This window comes from Podarcis gaigeae, assembly GCF_964106915.1.
Source record: "Podarcis gaigeae genome assembly, chromosome: 9".
Classification (NCBI taxonomy): domain Eukaryota; kingdom Metazoa; phylum Chordata; class Lepidosauria; order Squamata; family Lacertidae; genus Podarcis; species Podarcis gaigeae.
The window spans coordinates 33,924,039-33,946,674 of record NC_139685.1 but is presented as its reverse complement, the minus strand read 5'-3'; the positions used below and the strand labels follow the sequence as shown (position 1 = coordinate 33,946,674).

Sequence of the window (22,636 nt, the reverse complement as noted above, 5' to 3'; positions counted from 1 at the left end):
GAGAGCAGAGCAAGCAGGAGTCGAGGAAGGAGAGGAGGAGGAGGCGGCGGCAGCAGCAGCAGCTCGAAAAAGGCTGAGGGGAGGAGTGAGGAGGAGAAGCGAAGCTGCAGGGAGGGAGCGCGAGTACAAGCGAGGCTCGGCGCCAGGCGCCTGCTGCCTCAGAGAGAGAAGGAGAAAGGCGGCAGTACAGTAGTGAAAGAGGGAGGAGGGGAGGGAGGGAAGCCACGCAGAGCGCAGCTCGGCACAAGTGAGGAGCAACAACAGCAGTCGCCGGGAGGGGGGTGGGAACGGCAGCGAGGAGCCCGGCGGCTTCGGCGGCGGCTTCGGGGAGCTCGTCGGGGGGCTGGCGCTGAGGATGCGGCTGAAGCTGGGCTTCCTCCTGCGCGCGGTGCTGCTGCTCGGCTCCTTCCTGGGGCTGCTGCTGCTCTGGTCGTCGCTCTCGCCCCGCGCCGAAGACCCCAGCCCGGGGGACAGGATCCGGGTGAGTCGCTGCTTCCCGGCCGAGGGAGGGCAGAGGGGGCGGGCGGACCCCCAACCCCCGGCGGCCCTTCTTCCCTCGCTGCCTGCAGCCCGGGCCGAAGCCCTCTTTCTCGCTGCCTGTGTGCCTTCCTCTTCAGCCTGGGCCGGCGGGCCGGGAGGGGGCGGCGGCGGTGGCGGCTGTCCCTGCCCAGGCTGAGGCCTGTGGCGTTGGCGAGGCCTGAGAAAGGGGGGCTCGGGCGGCTTCGGACGGGGGGTCTGCCGTAAGCCGCGGGCGCCCCCTCGCCGCCTGCTGGTAGGGGAAGAGCTGCCTGGCGCCGGCTCCCCAAGCAGGTGGGCAGGCACACGCCGTAAGTTAGTCCCGGCTCCTTCAGGTGCGCTGCCGCTGCGCCCCAGACCTTTGACCTCTCAATTGCGCTTAATTGCGCCCTCCTGTGTGAGCTGGTTGTGAGGAGGCGAGCGGTGAACTCTGGGCTGGGACCGGCCCCCCAACTGCCTCACCCACTCGCAGTAGAAGGTGGCTGGGGCGAGATGTGGGCATTTCTATAGGTCTAGGAGTGTGTACCGTTTGCCCATGGAGTAGGGTGGTGGTGGTGGAGGTCCGGTTTTCACATTAATGTCTACTTTATATTCTGTTTTCTCTGTGTTTATTTTACTCCCCAAAAGATGCATAATCCCGATAACTATCACGGATTAGGAGCTCCACTATAACTACCGCAAGGATAGTTGAAACTTCTTGGACTAACTGTGGTGTGAAGCCCTGTGTAAATGCCATACCTGGCAGATAAGAGGAACAGAACATGGCATGCATCAGTAGCTCATTTAAACCAGGTCATCTCACCTGCTTGTGTACTTGCAGCATGTTGGGAATTTGAACTCAGCAGGTGTTATGTTGGCACCAAACACTGCCAGCTGGCAGTCCAGTCCTGTGCACTTGTTCAGAAGTCTACATGAGTTCAATGGGACTTTTAGGTGTTTGTGTGCATTTGTAGTGGTTTAGAGCCTGGTCCAAATGAGACAAGGCAGATGTGCAAGGCTTCACAGCTAAGTTCTTCTCGTGTGGTGTCACGTTTAAACTGAGCCTGCGTAAGCAGGCCTGGTGGTGTTAAGTATCAGTGAATATAAATTTTGTAATGCCAACACTGTAGAGTTGCTACTCATTTTACAAGTCCTGCATCTGCTCCTTTTATTGCTGCCGAAATCAGGGAAAAAAATAGCTAGTGAAGTTTATTGCAATGTGTTTTTCAAAGTCAGAAAAAGTTCCACGGTTGAATTTCTGTGTGTTGGGTTGCTGTTAAAGGCATACAGTAAGGGCCATAAAACAAGATAGTAACCATGTTTAAGTTTGGGTAATGTTGTAGATGCAGTTCTCTCCTTACATTGTGACTTTGCATGATATGGTTGAAGAAAACGTTCCTTCTTGAATCAAGTAGTAGAAGCAGTGCACTTCCTTAACTGTGCTTGGTTATTTCCACATCAGCTAGATTTAGCCTTCTTCACATTAGTTACTAGGTGGCAGTGTGTGTTTATTTTTAAACTTAATGGCAAGGCGCTGACTCAAGTACATACAGTCAACATAATTAACACAACATTTAACTGCTAATGGTATACACTCTCATACATCAGCCCCAGGGTTGCTTTCCATCACCTCTAGAATATGCTCCCTCTGGAAATGTATATAAGTGCCCAAGTTTAGAAGGGTTCTGTAAATCATCACTTTCTCTTGTCTGGCCTTTTTCCAATTGACTCCTTAATGATTTAAGCTTGCTTTGTTTTCAGATTAGTGTATAATGTCTCAGTGAAGACTTATATTTAACTGTATCATAAACCTAGAGCAGAAATACAGATTTAATAACACACACACACATTAGTAGCACATCATTTATGAGAATATAGGAGCAACTATACATGTGCAGTGCTCTGATGCCACATGAGCCACAATGCTTTTGACCTTGTATTGTGAGGCATTTCATTTTCAATAAACAGTTCTTCCTGAAGTGCCAGCTGTGGAGAATTTCCTTCCACCAACAAAATATTCTAGTTCAGGGATAGCCAAAGTAGTGCTCTCCTGATGAAGATGGATTTGAAATTGCTTTGCTAGTGGGGAGAGGAAATTCAATAACAGGTCTTTCTCTGGCATTGGAGCGGCTCAAGGGACCATAGAACTGCAGGGCCCATCTTTTTATTTGCTCTTTGACTTATAGTGGATGAATTTTTAAGCTTTTGACTAATGAGATCTGCAAACTTACCTGAAAACCCAGAGTCATAGGATTCTAAAGACTAAAGTTTCATAGGTCACATTTGTTTGAGCAGTGACTTTAGTTTTATAAACTCCTGTACTGTTTTTGCTGGCAGAATAATTATATTGAGGAGGTGCTTCCATTGCCTCATTATTCAGACTGAAGGTGCTAAGGGACAGAAGAAAAACCTAAGGCTTTCTCCATATGCTCTTGCACTCATATTTGGCCTCACTGCCTGTTAGTCCCTAAAGAAGTACTTAGCAGTGTTTAGTTTTGTTTGCTTGAGTGAACCCAGCCGGATATTGCTGCAAATGACAATGCTGCATTTACAGCATAGAACAGTTAAAGTGAGGTCACACTTAATGAGCTCTAGGGTTGAAGTAAGTATGGAAATCAGTTTCTAGAGAATATTGCATGCAAAAATTTATAGGTGCCATTGTTTATCGTGTACTGTTCCTTAAAAACAATTTGGACGTTAAATGTGATTTTCACAACCCTTAACATCATAGATCAGTGGAATTTTTAAAAAATTGGGCATGGGTCCTCAATATAAACATGTTCTTGCTTTTAAAGCCAATAAATGTTCTGACTTTCTGTTTTCAAAATGTTAAAGGCTCCTTTTAACCATTGCAAAAACCATGATCTTTATAAAGTTCTGCCTTTATAATACTGAAAGACCTATAGGGTAGAGAGCAAGGGCTTGAATTGCCAGGCTTCTGTCTTCTTTGCTCTGTGCCAAACTGTACTGTACTGTGGTACCTCGGAAGTCGAATTGAATCCGTTCCAGAGGCCGTTTGACTTCCATAATGTTCAGAAGCTGCGTCGGACATTCAGGTTCCAAATAAGGTTCGCAAACCGGAACACTCAATTTCGGGTTTGCAGCATTCGGGAGCCAAAACGTTCAACTCTCAAGGTGTTCAGGATCCAAGGTGTGACTGTGTAAAATGCAGCAGGACAGTGAAAGGCAAATAGGAACATAGGAAGCTGCCTTGTATTGAGTCAGGCCAAGTAGTCCATCTAACTCAGTATTTTCTGCACAGACTGGCAGCAGCTGTCCAGGGTTTCAGACTGCTGTATTTTCCCTAGCCCTGCCTGGAGATGCCAAGGATTGAATCTGGGACCCTCTGCATGTATGAATGTTACAAAAACTATAATTTGAACATTCTGCAGAGAAACTTCCTTTTATTGTTGTTGATTGTAGTTGCAATCCTACACAATAGGGTTTTATCCGAATACTGGACTGTAGTCTGTGCTGGACTATAGACTTTGTGTAAAGAAGCATTCGGTGCTACAAGGCTGTTTTCTAAAAAATGATTGTTTAGCAGTGAACTGTCTGCTTTTGGGGCAGTGTGCCATGAAATTGGTTTACATGTAGTTCACTGAAAAAATAACATCCTCACCAATGTGTTATACATATGGACAGAGCACAGATTGTTAAAGTGAGAGGTGCAATTCCAGCTGTATATGGAAAATATTGCTGATAGAATATGAAAAAATGGAAGGAAGAACAAGCCTCAAACACGGCCATAAATCACAGCTTTCTGACACTTGTATGGCTTGTGAAATCCTGGACAGCTGAATACCTTGGTTGCAGAATTTCCTCTTAAACATGTGTTGCCGGTAGCTTGTAAAAAATAGTATTCTGTGAGGCCAGGCCAAAGAAACAGATTTGCAGGTTCAACAACTCTGTGAACTTTTATAGAGAATCTCTGTAGTTTAGAATCTATATTAAACTAAGCCAGTTCATTGTAAGCAAGAAATGAGCTATTTCACCATAGTGACTGGATGTTGTAGGCGCTGCCTCAGGTAAGTTAGGGTTCAGAGTAGAAAATGTCGTTTAAAATAAAATTGCAAGTTGTGAGAACACGGAAAGGAAGAATAATAAAGCAGCTACCACATTAAAAGGCTGATACTGTTGATCCACCTAATCGTGCCGTTAAGGGGGATTGTGGAAGGGCTGCTGAAGGGGGAGAGGGTTTGGCATAAGGAAACTCCAGCATGTTTTGTGCATGAATTCATGTTTCAAACCCTAGGGGATCTTGCTTTATCTCTGTTCCCCTCAGTGTGAAGATCTGTTCCTGTAAACTCATGACATTTCCATTTAAAGTAGCTGAAATCTGTTTCTATAATAGGGCTTATTAAAAGTGTTAGTAAGTTGTACTGTGTGGGGGGAAAAGAAATTATGATCTCTGCCAATGATATTAAGTAGGTGTAATGTCTTCTGAGTAAAAAGTGTTTCTCGGAAAGCTATCTGTGGCTCTGAAAGTAAGCTTATGACTAGTGCTCAGGGCAAAGTGAATGTTACCATGGGAATTTCATATTTGGAGTTCCCCACAGATTTTTCCCTTTAAAAAAATCAAAAAGATGCAGAGAAGTAAAGGGTAATTTCATCTCTGTGTGTTAACCCTTTGCCCCATAGTGATTCTTTGACTTAATTCCCCTTCTACTCTGAAGCTGCATAAAATCTAGGTTGGCTCCTTCCTCCTTTATGGGTGACTAGCAAAAATGGCTTTTTTAGGATCAGTCAGAGAAATTTTTGCAAACTGAAAAAAAAAAGAATTGGCGCTATTTTTCTTGAAGGTAGATCATGTGCCATGAAAGGTGTATCATAGATATGTGTGGGCAGACAAGGTGCTAAGCATTTTTACGGAATTATTTGCAAGGCTAGAATGAGGTTTATTAGAGGTGTAAGGTAATATATGCTAATTTATGTCCATATACTACACATTATAGAGAAGAAAATACAGGATTGTAGTATTTTCATAAGTGTCATATTTGCTATAACAGCCTTCAGTATTCATTACATTTTCTCTATAAAAGTGATCTGTCAGCTAAAAATCGAGTGGTGAGGGGTTGTATACTTTGGGGGATGATAACACTGATTATGAAACACTGAAAAGTCTTTTTAACTTCAGCATCAGGGCTGTAATAAATTTGAGTGCCAGGCAGAAAAGCAGCAGGGTTACTGATGTGTTTCCTTGAATGCACACTTTCAGCTTCATTCAAGCAGTGAAAGCCATATCGGGTCATTTGTAAGAAGTCTCGTGTGACAACTACTCATAGCTGAGATTTCTTTTTTCTTACAAAACCTGTAAGAACAGGTCATAAATGAGAAGCAGTCCTTATGCATTTTTTCCTGGTTACTTATAGGGTGTATACATCATTGCCTTCTGGTTGCTTGAATAATTTGATTTAGCCATAGGATGAAAAACTCTCTTCATTTCTTAGAAGGGTGGTAGCATTGGATTGTCCACATCAAATTCTCAAATGGATTAGCCATGGTTGGCAACTAGATTTCAGGAGTTCAAGCTGCCCCTTTGACACATGTCTGTCCTTTCTCTCAGCCTCCTTGGAAGTGAATCTGGACATGGGAGGAAAAGAGGAAAAGGAAGGACAAAGAACGTTATGTCATAAAACTAAATTCCAGGGTGGATTAAAATCTTTTCTTTAAAAAAAAAGTAATGATGAGATTGCCTTTAAATAATCAGGTTAATACTAAATAATATTGATATAAGCATGTTAGCCCTGCAGTTAATCTCTACACTGGCTCATTGCTTCTCCCAGATACATTGAGGGTGTTGAGCAATCCTAACTTTAGCCCCAGAAAATTGCAAGCTTAACTTGCTCATGCTGCCCAGAGCAGGTGGTAGGTTTCCTGATTTTTTTCAACTAATCTGGTTCCAGTCTGGTATGGCTGAGAGGCCCAAGGATCTGACCTCTTGGGGGGTTCATGGGGCTTTAGATCCAGCCAGTCCAAAGCATCTGACACCCATCCATCAACACCCCATTGAAGGATTTTCTGCTGCCTACTTCCAGCAGAAGAAATGTTGGTGGTAGCTTGCCACCTGAATGGGCAAAGCTAGGCCTCCTCTGTGGTCTTTCTGCCTCTCTGCGAGTGGTAGTCAGCAGAGAGCAGACAACACAGTATCCAAACCCCCCCCCCCAGCCATTGACACTGGGTATGCGTAGATTAGGATTGCATAGCTAAAGGTTTTTCTACGCAAAGGAATCAATTTGAGCACTTCTCAGATGTAAGTATATTTACTTTTCCTACCAAACATAGCCATTACATTTCACCTGATGAAAATAAAGTGAGTGCTCTAGTCTGGCCAGCAGCTGTCAGACTTTGCTGCGACCTTGTCAGTCACAGTCATTTCGTTCTTGTTTGCCACTTATTTTGAGGAGGGTGGGGCTAGACCAAGGCAGAATTGCACAGAAAGGAGCCATGCTACGTAAAACAAAAAGAGGAAATTCTCCAGTGCACAAGTTTATGGTCCCCCCCCCCCCCCGCTTAACCATACAAACTGCCATGTGTATGAAAAACAATAAACGAATGTTTTAGACATTCCATTTATAGGTCTAAAGAAAGAGCAAGTTGGAAACTGTAAACAGTGCAACAAAAAGATGCAAGACCTGGTTATAAGAATGAAACAACAGTATAAATCATACGCTTCTTAGTTGTGCAGTAAAGTAACATTGTGGTTAATTTGTGCCATTGTTTTAGGAAAATATGACGTATCTGTGGGAAACTTCAGTTAAATCACAGCTTTAAATTAGTGGTTTTTTTCCTTGCAGATTAAAAACATTCTTTATGCCTTAATCAACCCACCCTAATAAATGCACTGGGTGTTAGTGGAATAGAATTCTGAGATCTGTATGCAAATCTCCAACCTGTCCGCCATGGCCTAACCTTGGGCTAGTCACAATCCCTCCAAATAACCTACAGGCAGCAAATATTTTGCACAGGAGTTCCGTTCCTGACCCCTGTACATGGTGGCAGAGCACACATAAGTCCGTTCCGCCTGCTCCATGTTTGGGCCACTTCTGGGTCAGCAGCGATGGGTATGTGCATAGTTGCACATCAATTGGACATGTGTAAAATGGTTGCTGCCTGTATTTTACATGTTGTTGTGATAATAACTTCAGGGGAATAAGGAAATCTAGTATCCAGTTTCCAAAAGTTCCATGGAGGGATACAAATTGGCTTTTGATATTTTAGGAGCACCTGCATATGACCTAATTACATTAGATCAGGGGTGTCAAACTCAAATTCATTGGGGGCCGCATCAGCAGTTTGGTCACCCTCAAAGGGCCGGTTGTATCGGCCTAAAATATTTGAGCAGGCTGAGACCCCCGAAATTGATGGGCTTTGAAATTTAAATGGGGTGTGTGTGGCAGGTGATAAACTATGTGAGGTTCGAGCTGGTCTTTGACCAGTAATAAATTATGGTGGTGGTGGTGGTGGTGATGTGAGGTGGGGCCTACCTGCCCCCCCTCAATATTTTATTCAGGCTGACACCCCTGTTATGAAAGATTACTAAAGTCTGCCCCTGTGGTGATGTATCATAATATTGTGCAGGCCCAGTCTGGGGGCACCTTTACCGGACTGCGTTTTGTGGCTGGGGCTTGTCTGCGCCTTCTCTTCCTTCTCCGCCTGTTGCTGCCTCCTCCCTGTGCCAGGCGCTGGGGGGGGGGAGATGTGCCGGTTGCACCCCAGTTTCTGACGGGGGCCAATGCTGCTTGCTCCTCCCTCTGCTTTTCAACACTGCAATATATCGCTACCGTATCACAACATCACTATCACAATGTTGAAAAGTTGGTATCGTCTGCTTTTAGGGGCTGAGGGGCTTACTCAGTAGGGACAGGGGCACTCCTAGGAATTTATTGGATTTCAAATCCCTGGATTTCAAATCCCATTGGGGGGGGGCAGGGGCGGACTTTGGTAATATGGCACCCACCCTGAGTGAGGACAAAATTTGGTGCCCCCCCAATAGAATAAATAGGCATCGTTATCATTATTTTGTGCTCCCTTGGCTCGGGGCGCCTGCACGGCCCCCAAATCTGGCGCTGGTGGAGGAAGCACATTTTCACGACGGGCCGAGCTGCCCCGTGGATCCTGCTGCCTGAGGCAGCCGCCTCCCCTTGCCCTCCGTGGCAAGCCAAGGCTGAGGGGGACGTTCGCTTGCCCAGGTACCGGGCTCCCGTCCACTTGCTCCGGTGCGGCCGATGCAACCTTGCTGCAAGCAGCCGTCGGGGAAGGCAGCCAGCCGGGCTCCGGGGCTCGGTGGGGCCCACCGGCAGAAGGCAGCGCTGCGCCTCGCCTGGGTGCGGAAGCCCTGCTGGCACATTGTTTCCAACGCCGTGCTCCCACCTCCATCTTGGCTCACCTACGCACCTCATCTGCCAGATTCGCATCCCTGCCCGGCGGCGCAGCGGAGGCTGAGCATGGCACCAGCAGCGGCTGCCGGGGCGCGTGGAGGAGCGTCCGGCCGGGCAGCTCCGTTCCGCTTGCTGCTGCTACTTGCGCTGGGCGGCACGGCCGCCGGACCGGAGCGGCCGCCAGAGACGCGGCAGCCCGCGGGACGAGGCGGGCGGCCTGCGGGGTCGCGCTGGCGGGGGACCTCCGGAGGCGGCCTCTCTGCTCACCACCTCCTTCGTGCTGAAAGGCGACACGGCGCACAACCAGGCGATGGTGCACTGGACGCACGAGCACAGCAACGAGAACGGCGGCAACACGGGCCACATGACGAGGTCTGGCGGGCCGGATTCGGCCCGCGAGCCTTGTGTTTGACACCCGTGCATTAGATGTTGCTCAAGAAGCCTTGTACATGAGAATACTGAAGTTTCTTAATTTTACAAATAATCCAGAAAAATACCTTTGAGGTATTTGAATAGTAAGTCCAATTCTAACTGCTTCTGTTTATTTTGGACTATATAGCAAAACATCATTTGTGAGCTTTACAAAATCAGTAACAGTGAATCTTAATTGTGTCAGATATCACTTGGACTATTGAAGAAATGTCTGATACTCCTGGAACTGCATGCATGCCATTTCCATCACATATCATAATACATTGGAACATACTAATTAAATATGTTCCCAATATATTTGTTATGTAAAGAAAACAGTTTGCTGTTCTAGAGCTACATTGTTTATGTAGGTTATCACTCCATCTAAAAGTGAATTCAAGAGGTGTGCACTTACAGAATTGTAGCAGACAAGAAACAAAAGCACATTCAAGAAGACTCCAAATTTTACAAAAATACAAATAAAACTTTTAAATAAACCCCCATAAGAAGGAACACACCCACAAAAAGCCTAATGTGTCAGTGCTGGAGCTCCAGAAGCTGTGAACTGTTGCATGTCAGATTGAAAAGTAAAACCAAGGTTGGGGGAGTTGGCTTGCTAGAATATCTAGTAGCTCATAGGGTCCAGAGGATGGCATGACTGTCTGGGTTGAACCTTGAACAGGTGCAGGCGTGGTTGTGAGTAAAGGATATACTGCATTACAGGCAGCAACCATTTTAGGCACATCCAGTTCACACATGATTGCCAACATGCATGTCCTTTTGGACCCGGAAGAAGGCAAAATGGTGCGGGGCACACATAGACGCACTCTACTGATGTGCACAGGGGCTAGAAAAAGAAACCCTGAACAAAATGGTAGCCACCTGTATTTTCTTGCAGGTCTCAAATTTTTTTGCTTGGACTGCACAATAATTATTTGGATGCCCCAAACAAGCAGTCAAATACACTGAAGTGTATCTGGCTGTTGATTTATTTTTTTAAAAGTAAAAACTTGGAATAGTAGACGTGGCTCTTGATGCAATAGATTTCATATGCAAAGATGAAGCCTGACCAAGAGGAATGGTGAAACAAAGACAAAATGCATTGTGCTACTTCTGAAGTAGGTAACAAAATGAGGAAAGTAAAAGTGATTATTTAATAATATTACTTAGTATTGATATATTACTTCCCCTAAAATCCTGCAGTATTACATGTTCTCCAATTAATCCTTGCAACAGGCCATCATAACTGTCACCATATTAAAGCTGGACTTCTGAAGCAGAGAGATAGTGGCTTGCCAAAGGCCATCCAGCGAGTTCATGGCTGAGGTCAGATTTGAACTAGGTCAGACTTAAAAACATTGGTAAAATGCTGGGCCACAGCTCATTTCCAGAAGTTTTCCTTTAGAGTAGGCACTCAGTTATTTTATTAAAGTTACTATTTACATTCTATAAACCCATCCCTATTAGCATAGCAACCAGGCTAAACTCATTCTAATTTTACAGGCTCATCTTAAAGCTTATTTAAAATTTGGTAAAAGAGGACACAGATCCTGTTTTGTGTTAAGAAGCGCTAGCTCAGTTCAGTAAACTTGTGACTTGCAAATAGGCAGCAAAAGTTACTTAATGTATTATCCTTCCACTACTGTACTATGATGCTAGACTATTATGCAAGGCATTGGTTTCATGCAACTTCCCTCTCTCTGAGAGTAGCAGTCCCTATAGATCAAACTACTGTATTGACATTATAAAGTTTGTTAGACACACAAAATGTGAATTATATTAAGTTTCACGACATTATACATAAGTTAAAGGTAATATTTTCAAAGGACATTGAGAGCATTTGGAAGAAACAGCAACCTTCTTTTCACTGGATGCTGAGAAAGGTTAAGGAATCCACAGGCACCTTTCTGTTCTTCTGAAGTTGCTGCCAAGTGTCCATTTATAAGCTCTTTAGCACTGTGTTTTAAAATGTCAGAGCAGAGAATGATGAAACTCGCCCTAGAAAGCTTTTCATTTGCTTTTGCGAGATTTGTTTATATGCCCTGTTTCACAATCAGTGAAGAATTCTTATTGAACTTAAAATATTGGTTTCGATATTTTTTGGGGGGGAAATCACCAACATTTTGCCTTTTAGAAACAATTGAATGCTAGATAATGCAGAAAGGTAATTCTTTTTTACAGTGAGATTTGAGTAATGCTATGTGGAACAAAATGTGATTTATTTATTCTGTTGTATTACTAGCTTTTTAATACAGTTTCTGAACAGTTCTGCAGCCCCGTCTTTTTATCTGTCTGACTCTGTAGGTATTGCATTTAGCTGTTGTATATGACCTTGGGCTGTTAATACTGCGTTGTTGGCACCTGTCTATCTTGAGAGAAAATGGAGTGTGGCTTTGGGGGTGAAGTTAGAACTGCTACGTTAGCAGCACCAAAGTGACCTCCCCAGGACGCAAACCTGGGCAGTGTGTATGGAGGTCCTGGGCCGCCCAGACAATACTGCCCTCTCGGGATCTTGGATGTGGTCCAATGGAAAGCAGAGCAATATGTTTGGCACCAGCTTGGCTGCAGGACTTGCCAGAAGTAGGCATACAAGGCACCATCCAACCATCTTAGAGACTCCACCCCAGATTTGTGTAGGGTTTACTTCTTAGGCAAGGCAATGAGTATGGCTTTTTCCTTGAGTTTTCTCCCAAAGCCTTTCTCACGGATGAGTATAGCCAGAAGACAGCAAAGGTTTAGGACCAGAGTGTTCCTTCTGCTAGATGTGCTGTCTTCCCAGGTTGATGAGCCTCATCTGCCCCTTACTTCCCTTTGCACCTTCCTGACCGTTGGACCCACTATTGGTCTCGTTCACTCAGTCCACCAGAGCCAGTCTTTGAATGCAGGGGAAATCCCAAACTCACTGAAGGTTTGAGACCCCTTACCTGGTTTATCCATCCAGTCAAAGCTCTTCCTGGGGGGGTGGACACGGTTGCATGCTGGCAGCTTCTAGGAATCAGGTGAGAGCTGAATGCAGGGTGGGAACCAAAGCTGGACAAACTACCCCAGAAGGAGCACAACATGTCCCCCCACCAGAGGTAATGCCCTCCCCTTTACACCTTAGTTTAATACTCAGTATAAGAGAATTCCATTATGTCCTAAAATCCCTGCCTTTGATGTAGAATGATGAGTTATGCTTAATATTTTTTATGTGAGGCAAATAAGTGACCGTCAACCTTCTTCAGCCTGATGCCTTTCAGATGATTCGGACTGCGGCAGCTTTGCTAGAAGGAGCTGATGGGAGTCCAAAATGGTTTGGAGCACATCAGGTTGAGAGTGTTGTATGAAAGGGGAAACATTGTGAGGATTTGAGGCTGCAATCCTAAACACAACATTATGTTGCTCTGTGTTTCTCCCCCGTGCCCACTCAGTCCTTTGACCCTGTTGTAAGATTCAACCATTTAGCCTGGTCAGGTTTTGTACATGGAATGGGGGAGGTGTCGTCATGACTTCCATCTTAGGCCATCGTGTCTTGGGCTGACCCTGGTAGTAATAGTCACTGATAGACGTGTCCTCTGTAAATGCGAGTGGTTTTCCTCACATCCTCTTTGCAGCGAATTCTGTATATTAAATATGTGCTGTTTGACAGACTGAGTTCTTTTGTCTGTCTTCAGTCTAATGTTATCTGATATTGGATGACCTTGAGCTGCTGTATTCTATCCGCTTTCTCCACCCTATGCATAACTTTATCTATTTTCACTAATTAGTTCTGCCAGGTCCCCATCGAAAACTTGCATCGAAACTTGCATTAAACAAATTACTTGCTGATTATGCATATCATTAATTGTGCATTTTATACCAACATTTTTTTTTTCTTCCCCCAGCAAGTACCACATAAAGATGGGAAAGGAGCAATGGAATGATCTTCTTACCAGCCCATTCACGCATAGGCCCAGGAAGCAGTAGATCTTTAATCTCTGCCCTGTCTGCATGTTGCAAGGGGGTGCATATTCCTTTCCTTGATTCTGATGCTCCAGTAGCTTGTAAATAGCATTACCTTTTCTCCTCAGTTAATATGGGAAGTTGACATTTCAAATATTAGAGGGACCTGCTTGTGTTAATCCTGAACCCCACTTGTAGCTGAGTAAAATCTTATAGTAAAACTTTGTTTTTAGTAGTAGAGTTAGAATGACATGTGCACATAGTTTGCAGAAATGAGTCCTAAAAATAAAAATGCTGCTTGAAAGTAAGTCCTGTTGATTTCAATGAGGTTTTATTAATTTCAGAATATACAAAACATGTGCTAAAGATCAGTAAATGGAAGATAATCCAAAGAATCAAAAGCAGATCTTTCTGAGCCCAGTGCACAGTTCACCTCCAGCCTCATCAACCTCAGCAGTTTTGAGTAAGACTCAGCTTGGCACCTGTAAAATGGAAATAATGGATACTGCACAGTTTTGTTATGATACTGTAATAAATATGGTGAATCCTGGTAAAATGCACAGCTTAGTTTCAAACTGAGCACTACAAATCAGAATATGTGTATATACGATTGTACACAAAAGTAGAGTCAGTTATGCAGAGCATTGAAACAAAACAAAAAACTGCACTGGAAAGAACCCAGTTTATTAACATCCAGGAGAATGGGATTTGACTCTATCTGTATACTGCAACAACTGGAAATGTCACTACTTTTGAGATAAATGGGCACTGTAATTTTCAAGCCTGGTGTATTTTTAAATAGTCTGAACACTTTGCATTCCCAGGATTGGGAGAAAGAACAGAAATTTCAAAAACTAGAGCAAAAGGCAAATCTAAAATTCAAATACGTGTATAAATAAGAAACCAGAAATGATGCATGCATGCATGCCGCAGAATATGTGTTAGTGGAATCAGTCCTGGTTTGCAATCTGTTGGAAGGGATTACTCAAATTCCAGCTTGCTGGTTCAAATGTCAGAGCAAACTGGTTTGATGAACCAGAATTTTTTTTCCTATTAAATTGGATGCATAAGAGTGGGCATGTTTTCTGGTTCTACAGTACAGACAAGAATGACAAACCTCAGTCATGTATTTCTCTTAGAAGGCATAAATCTAGGTCAAACTGCATGTGAAGTGTATTAAAGTAGAAATTGATTATTTCTTCTGCAATCCTTGAGCATGACTGCACACAGTTTTCTCAGTTGCTTGTTGTCTAGTCTACCATTCTAACTTTTCATGAAGTTACATAAAGTAGGTTGGTTGACTGATTTGAAATCTGAATTCTGTTGGGGGGGGAGTCCCATTTTTGCCCTTATCAGTATTGCCTTAATTAACTGACTGTTCTCCAGCTCACCGCCTCCAACCCCACTGGTGTAGAGCTATCAAAACGTCTTATCGCACATGGAAGATTGTAGAAGGGGTGGTGTATTTTCAGGAGGAGACTGAAACCTCCACAAGTATTTCTCACACAAATAGATATTTTAAGTTATGTATTTGAAAACAGACAGAAAACACATTACTTAACAATAAATTAATCTCCACTGATGGAAGACTGCCCAAGAATCATATGTAAGCTGCATTGAGTTCTGTAGAAGAAAGGCAAGATATAAAATGACCTGCATAATTATGATGCTTCATATATAGTCATTAGTAGTCATCAAAAGTATTCATAGAATCATAAGTTAGGGAGACCCTCATAGGCCATCTAATTTAACCCTCTGCTGGATGCAAGAAATTAAGAGTTGAGTATACTCAAGAGATGGCTGTGCAGCTGCTGCTTCAAGATCTCCAGTGAAGGAGAGAGACCCCACCCCCAAGTAATTCAGTCATGAAGACTTCCATGTGGTATGAAATATTTCTGTAAGGGTTGGAGAATTTAATACTTATCCAGAACACCATAAACGTATTTCTGGAAGACGATTTGGGAATTGGATCTGATTCTAATATAGCTGCATTCTATTGTAACCTTATGATTTCACAGACACTTTCTTCTTTCTACTGCCCAAGGTTATCTGTGACCTGTACTGTAAATAATACGCAGGATAAGTAGATCACTTTTGTTACATCATATTTCATATGGGTTGCTATTGCTATCTCAATCTCTTCCTTTATGGTACTAAAGTCTGGGAAGCTACATTAGAGTTGGCAGCTGCCTGTGATGTGCAAAACTAGTGGCTTGCAGTTTTATATCTAAGGTGTCAGGATTCTACTCTGCTCTAAAATTACATGAATTAATTAGTTGAAGGGTAAGCCTTTTGAGCATGTACAACTTTGAAATCTCGCACAACTTGCTTTAGTCTTCGGATGACAAATGGATTGTTATAGGTCACATTCATTAAATATGTGCTCTATGTTCCCCATAATGTTTTCAATAGTACTGCCGAAAGGAAAGCTTAAGATGCAAATTCTAGCAGCTGCCTTAAGAGAGCGGCTGAAAAATGAGCAAAAATAATGTCAGGGCAGTCTTTTGGAGAGATGAGACACAAAATCATACGCCTTTTTTTTCTTTTTTTGACAGGCAAGTGCTGAAGAGTTGAGTAATAAGCCTCTTCCTTGCAGGCAAATAGATAGTAGCAAGCAATGATATGTTTGACTTATTGGCACCAACCAACTCTCCCAAGGCTAGAATCTACAAAACCTCATGAAGTAAGACAGGAAAAGAACAAAGCTTAAGGCTGTAGTCTTGAATACACTTACAAGGAAGCAAGCACAGAGGAACTTATATTGAGTAAACTGCACTGTTTGAGGGTTTTTTTTAAAAAATCTCTACAAATTAATTTGCATGTTCTGTTGGATTACTTGTTAAAGTGTTGCACAGAGGGTTCCTAGTTTGCTTTCCAGCAAATATGTTTCCCAAGCTTCAGCTTGAAAGAATATGTAGCCTGCAAACAACAGGGAACAGACAAACCTCAACATTTAAATAAAATATCCGCAAATATATTTCTGAGGCGTATGTAAAAAGGAATGGCAATTTGATTGGGGAGGGAGAGCTTGATGCAAAGGAAAGCCAGAATATGAATGAGTGTTTATATTTTGTTAATACTAGTTTTGCCAACTCAGCATGATGAAAGTGGCTTATTTGTGGAAGAACTGGGATTTTCTGATTCCTGCCTTCAGTTCTGCAATAACACGTCTAACACAGTAAAGAAGTCTCTTCCCACCATGCAATATAAGCCATTTTGAAGCGGAGAAAGATCTTAAAAACAGATAAAGCCATGAAATGCACCAAATAGTCAGTTCCAGGTAGTAATAATAATAATAATAATAATAATAATAGTAATAATAATAATAATAATAGTAATAATAATATTATACCCCGCCCATCTGGCTGGGTCTCCTCAGCCACTCTGGGTGGCTTCCAACAAAATATTAAATTTCATAAAATTTATACACAACTTGATTATTTAAGAAAACCAAGAAAAAACCACAACCATACTATGCAACATACAAAAGTTATAACACTAAAACAGATTAAAATTACCTCAACTTTCTAAGCATCTGGGTAGGCTTGTCTAAGCAATAATGTTTTTAGCACTGAAAAGAGTACAGTGAAGGCGCCTGCTAGATCTCAACAGTAAGGGAGTTCCAAAGTGTAGGCGCTGTTCTTATATGCTGTTATATTCTGACAAGGCCTCACTCCTGTCAGCAGTCGTGCTTCGGAATCAAGCACAGGGGAAGCCCCACATAGAGCACATTGCAGCAATCCAATCTTGAAATAACCAACACATGAACTACTGTGGCAAGGCTTTCCTGGTTAAAGAATGACTGTATCTGTCTACCAGTTGCAGTTGGTAAAAGGCACTTCTAGCTACTGAGCCTCCAGTGACAATCTCCGTGACTTATATGAGTGACCCAGTATAACTGGTAATATATCTACACTGGCACAATGATCTTTAAAGGGTAAAGGGGACCCCTGACTATTAGGTCCAGTCGTGACCGACTCTGGGGTTGCGGCGCTCATCTCGCTTTATTGGCCAAGGGAGCCAGCATACAGTTTCCGGGTCATGTGGCCAGCATGACTAAGCCGCTTCTGGCGAACCAGAGCAGCACACGGAAACACAGTTTACCTTCCCGCCGGAGCGGTACCTATTGATCTACTTGCACTTTGACGTGTTTTCAAACTGCTAGGTTGGCAGGAGCAGGGACCGAGCAACGGGAGCTCACCCCGTCATGGGGATTTGAACTGCCAACCTTCTGATCGGCAAGTCCTAGGCTCTGTGGTTTAACCCACAGCTCCACCCGCACCACAAGGATCTTTATACCCATTTAATTGCTGGCAATGCAGATATTACAATCAGTATCAGAAGCAACGTGGTTAAAATCTGTTTTCCTAATCTCGCATGGTAGTTACTTCTGCCCAGTAAAATAGCTTGCTGGCCAGTGCCTCCCATATTCAGAGCCTTTATTTCAGAACAAATGCTTTGATGTGCATGTCTAAAGATGTTTCCTTTACATCTTTACGTGTTAGATTATTCAAAATGGCTCTGCGTATTTTATAATAATAATAATAATAATAATTTATTATTTATACCCCGCCCATCTGGCTGGGCCTCCCCAGCCACTCTGGGCGGCTTCCATAAAAACCAAAAATACAGTAAAATATCACACGTTAAAAACTTCCCTGAACAGGGCTGCCTTAAGATGTCTTCTGAATGTCAGGTAGTTGTTTATTGCTTTGACATCTGCTGGAAGGGCGTTCCACAGGGTGGGCGCCACTACCGAGAAGGCCCTCTGCCTGGTTCCCTGTAGCTTTGCTTCTCGCAATGAGGGAACCTCCAGAAGGCCCTCGGCGCTGGACCTCAGCATCCGGGCAGAATGATGGGGGAGGAGACGCTCCTTCAGGTATACTGGACCGAGGCCGTTTAGGGCTTTAAAGGTCAGCACCAACACTTTGAATTGTGCTCGGAAACATACTGGGAGCCAATGTAGGTCTTTCAAGACCGGTGTTATATGGTCTCGGCGGCCGCTCCCAGTCACCAGTCTAGCTGCCGCATTCTGGATTAGTTGTAGTTTCCGAGTCACCTTTAAAGGTAGCCCCACGTAGAGTGCATTGCAGTAGTCCAAGCGGGAGATAACTAGAGCATGCACCACTCTGGCGAGACAGTCCGCAGGCAGATAGGGTCTCAGCCTACGTACCAGATGGAGCTGGTAAACAGCTGCCCTGGACACAGATTTGACCTGTGCCTCCATGGACAGCTGTGAGTCCAAAATGACTCCCAGGCTGCGCACCTGGTCCTTCAGGGGCACAGTTACCCCATTCAGGACCAGGGAATCCTCCACACCTGCCCGCCTCCTGTCCCCCAGAAACAGTATTTCTGTCTTGTCAGGATTCAACCTCAATCTGTTAGCCGCCATCTATCCTCCAACCGCCTCCAGACACTCACACAGGACCTTCACTGCCCTCACTGGTTCTGATTTAAAAGAGAGGTAGAGCTGGGTATCATCTGCATACTGATGAACACCCAGCCCAAACCTCCTGATGATCTCTCCCAGCGGCTGCATGTAGATGTTGAAAAGCATGGGGGAGAGGACAGAACCCTGGGGCACCCCACAAGTGAGAGCCCAGGGGTCTGAACACTCATCCCCCACCACCACTTTCTGAACACGGCCCAGGAGGAAGGAGCGGAACCACTGTAGGACAGTGCCCCCAGCTCCCAGCCCCTCAAGACGGTCCAGAAGGATGTTATGGTCGATGGTATCAAACGCCGCTGAGAGATCCAGCAGAACTAGGAAACAGCTCTCACCTTTGTCCCTAGCCTGCCGGAGATCATCAACCAGTGCGACCAAGGCAGTTTCAGTCCCATGATGAGGCCTGAATCCCGACTGGAAGGGATCCAAATGGTCCGCTTCTTCCAGGCGTGCCTGGAGTTGTTCGGCAACCGCTCGCTCTATCACCTTGCCCAAGAATGGAAGATTTGAGACTGGGCGATAGTTGGCCATTGTGGCCGCATCTAAAGATGTTTTTTTAAGAAGCGGTTTAATAACCGCCTCTTTCAGTGGGTTTTAATTACTTGCTGTATGCTCTACCATGTTGCTGTCTGTATATCAAACAGCAACAACTCTTGTGAAGAAACTAATACTCATCCATTAAGATGATGATTCTATTTTTTTTCTGTATTGCTACTTCAGAAGTGTAACAGAGAGGCTTCTGTGAAGCACTTCCCTCAGTCGAGATAAGAATGAAATACATGACATGAAGTGATTTTCTTTTACAAATTTGTAAGAACTCAGTTCTCACTTGGACAGTCTTGGGAATCATCATAAGCCTGGGAATCAAACCAGTCAAACAAACAAGTGATTTATGATTCATTGCTCTTCCTGATGAGTGTGCTAATGTTAATGTAAAATTATTACAGCCCAAGTTATTAAATACTGTAGCTCAGTATCATATCAAATAAAAGTGAAATTGTACTCTTATAAATTAAAAATCTTAACAAGAACATCAAAGGTATAAAAGCTTTTCCTATGATCACAAGGGAATGTATAGATGGTTTTTGTATTTCTAATTCATAGGATCCATTCAGCTGTGCCTACGATTTCCACACAAGACTTTACTGGGAGATTTGGCTGGCCTGTGTGGAGGATGGCAAAATATACTGGCTTGTCTACATTGCTGCCTGCCCCAATTTTAATTTTGTCGTTTTGCATTCATATTTTATCCAGGCATTGTCTTTGGGAATGTTTTACCATTCATATTTTAAGTCTGATAATTCAGCTTGGCCATTCCTTTATTTAAAAATTTACACCCTGCTTTTAAAAAAAACAAAACTCCAAAACAGCTTCAGAAAAAACTGTGAAATGCATAAAATAGCAGGGTGCCCCAAGGAATATGGATTATGCAGAACTCATTCTCCCCAGCAAAGGGAGATCTGCTGGATCCCAAGCCCTCCTGTTCTTTTGGCATGCCTCCAGCATTGAAGGATTTTCCCTCTTCCCATTGGAACAGGGGGGAATTATTATTATCATTAATATTTTAAGAAAAGGAAATGCAGTCCCCCTTCCCCCAGATTGACAGTTCATCCGAAGTGGCCTCTCCTGACATGATAGGATTGCTCTGTACATTAAATGCTATGAAAGTTTTATGCTGCAAGTGAAATTCCCACTATTGCAGTTGTGTGTGCTGAGTAGATTCTCGTATATATCTGTTGATCATGATCATATTGTTCTACATTCTTGCCATACTTGGTTGTCTCTTATTTTTATGTTTTTGATGAGTTGAGAGCTATATCATAACCTCTGGAGTTGTCATGAAGTTCAGCAGCTAACTATGTAAGGAGCAGTAACATTATGTTCTTAGCTTTAAGACACCTAGTGAAAATTATTGTTATTAATTGATTGATTCGTTAGTATACAGCAGGCATAGGCAAACTCGGCCCTCCAGATGTTTTGGGACTACAACTCCCATCATCCTTGACCACTGGTCCTGTTAGTTAGGGATAATGGGAGTTGTAGTCCCAAAACGTCTGGAGGGCCGAGTTTGCCTATGCCTGGTATACTGCCTTCCATCTGTAAATCTCAGGGCAATTCACAACATAAAAATACAAGATAAAAAAGCACAAAATACACAATAAAAACAAACCAATAACCCCCTCCAAATTCCTTTTGTTGAATAGATAAACATTCCCAGATACAATCTAGATACCTTTGTTTATGTTACCACACTGTTTGTGCTGCAGTTAATGAAATCTGAAAGTACAAACTGGCCCACATAGTATCCGTATCTTCATTATCCATCACTGATTGAAATACAGATTGTAATATGCTGTGTGAATGAAAAAAAAGACAACTGCTATCTTTTCAGTTTGGGGTGATAAAAAAATCAAGAATGCCCATGGGCCAACATTCTAGTCTGTATTTTATTGTGGTTTGAAAGGTTTGGTTTAGGAAGAAGTAACTTGATCAGTATTCAATTGTATGCTAGCTTGCATAGCATAGCATGTTAGAATATGGCATCTGTCTTGCATGTTCATGGATGATAGTCTGCATTTCGTCTCTTGTATTCAAGGCAATATACCTCTGAACACCATTTGCTGAAAATCACAAGTAGGGAGAGTGCTATTGCTATCAGGTGTTGCTTGCAGGCTTACCATAGGCATATATGGTTGACCACTATGAAAACAAGATACTAGATTAGACTGGCCCTTTGTCTGATCTATCAAAGCTTTATTCAGTTCTTTTAATCTAAAGTATCTAACACATTGATCCTCACAATTCCTACCATAGAGGTTGCCCAGCTAAACAGGTGTCAAAGGGCATCAAAAGATTGGATGTGATGTGACATTTATTCTGTGATTGAAGGGATATAGCTAAGAACAGTGAGATGGAGGGAAAAGGGAAGGATGATGGAGTTTTCTGTTAAGTTTTTTTACTGTGTTCTGAACTTTTGATATAAGTCATTTTTAATTATGAAGGTGCTAGAGCAAACAATAATAACTCTTCGGGGCTCACCATTTTGGGGTTTTGAACAGAGTGCGCAATGAATCCTCTCGATATGGCATGCTTTATTTTCTCGATTCAGGAAATAATGCTGAGAGCCAGTGTGGTGTAGTGGTTAAGAGCAGTAGACTCGTAATCTGGTGAACCAGGTTCGCGTCTCTGCTCCCCCACATGCAGCAGCTGCTGGGTGACCTTGGGCTAGTCACACTCAGCCCCATTCACCTCACAGAGTGTTTGTTGTGGGGGAGGAAGGGAAAGGAGAATGTTAGCAGCTTTGAGACTCCTTCGGGTAGTGATAAAGTGGGATATCAAATCCAAACTCTTCTTCTTTATCTAGTACACAATAGCTTCATGTAGGCTGGTCTCTCCGAAGCCACTCAAAGGTGCAGATTCTGTTAATCTTAGTTCTGTTCTTAATGCTCATTTCCATTGTGTTGTGGAAATGTCTCATTCTGAATGAGTTTTAAAATACCTTCCCTCAATGGTTTCAGTGCTTTACCTCAGTCCTCAGACAGTTCTTTTTTAATTAGAGCAACTAAAGCTGCTGTGTCACATGAAGTTTGTGGCCTCTCTGTTGTTTTTCACTGCATTGAGCCCTGGCAGCCATTTTGGAAATGGCTCTGGCCTGCTTGGGATTCCCTGATGATCTGAGCCAGAAGTGAAAATTAGTCATTCAGAGTGCTGCTTTGTGATTCTCTAATTCTGCAGCTCACAGCCCACTTGGAACTGTTAAAAGTTTGAACAAGACTTCATTTTGGAGCAAGCTTAGCTATTTTTGATTTTGGGAAGGAAGGAGCAGCAGATGATAACACCATATTGCCTCGGTGGTGATGTCGCCACCCCCTTGACTGTTTGAATTTTAGTTGCAGAGATTGCATTGGCAGTGTAGATCATTTTAATCGGGTCGGTGAGACCCACTTCACCAATTGCAGTTTTCTATTTTCAAGTGACATGG

The 22,636-nt window shown here is 43.4% G+C and overlaps 1 protein-coding gene across 6 annotated transcripts in view; it reads left to right on the top strand.

Moving 5' to 3' along the window:
- The first annotated feature begins 177 nt into the window (after positions 1–177).
- The window catches only part of GALNT7 (polypeptide N-acetylgalactosaminyltransferase 7), a 44,822-nt gene continuing 22,363 nt past the window's right edge, over positions 178–22,636 (top strand). For 3 of the 6 annotated variants that reach the window (XR_014568068.1, XM_083755715.1, XM_083755716.1), the window contains exon 1: positions 348–481. Coding sequence is in view for 2 of the 6 variants with exons in the window: in XM_083755715.1 (XP_083611841.1) it covers positions 356–481 (126 nt within the window). In the remaining 4 variants the exon portion in view is untranslated. Of the gene's footprint in view, positions 482–522; positions 811–21,919; positions 22,065–22,636 lie in introns of those variants that run through there. The other 3 variants (XR_014568067.1, XR_014568069.1, XM_083755717.1) reach the window with 3 other exon arrangements.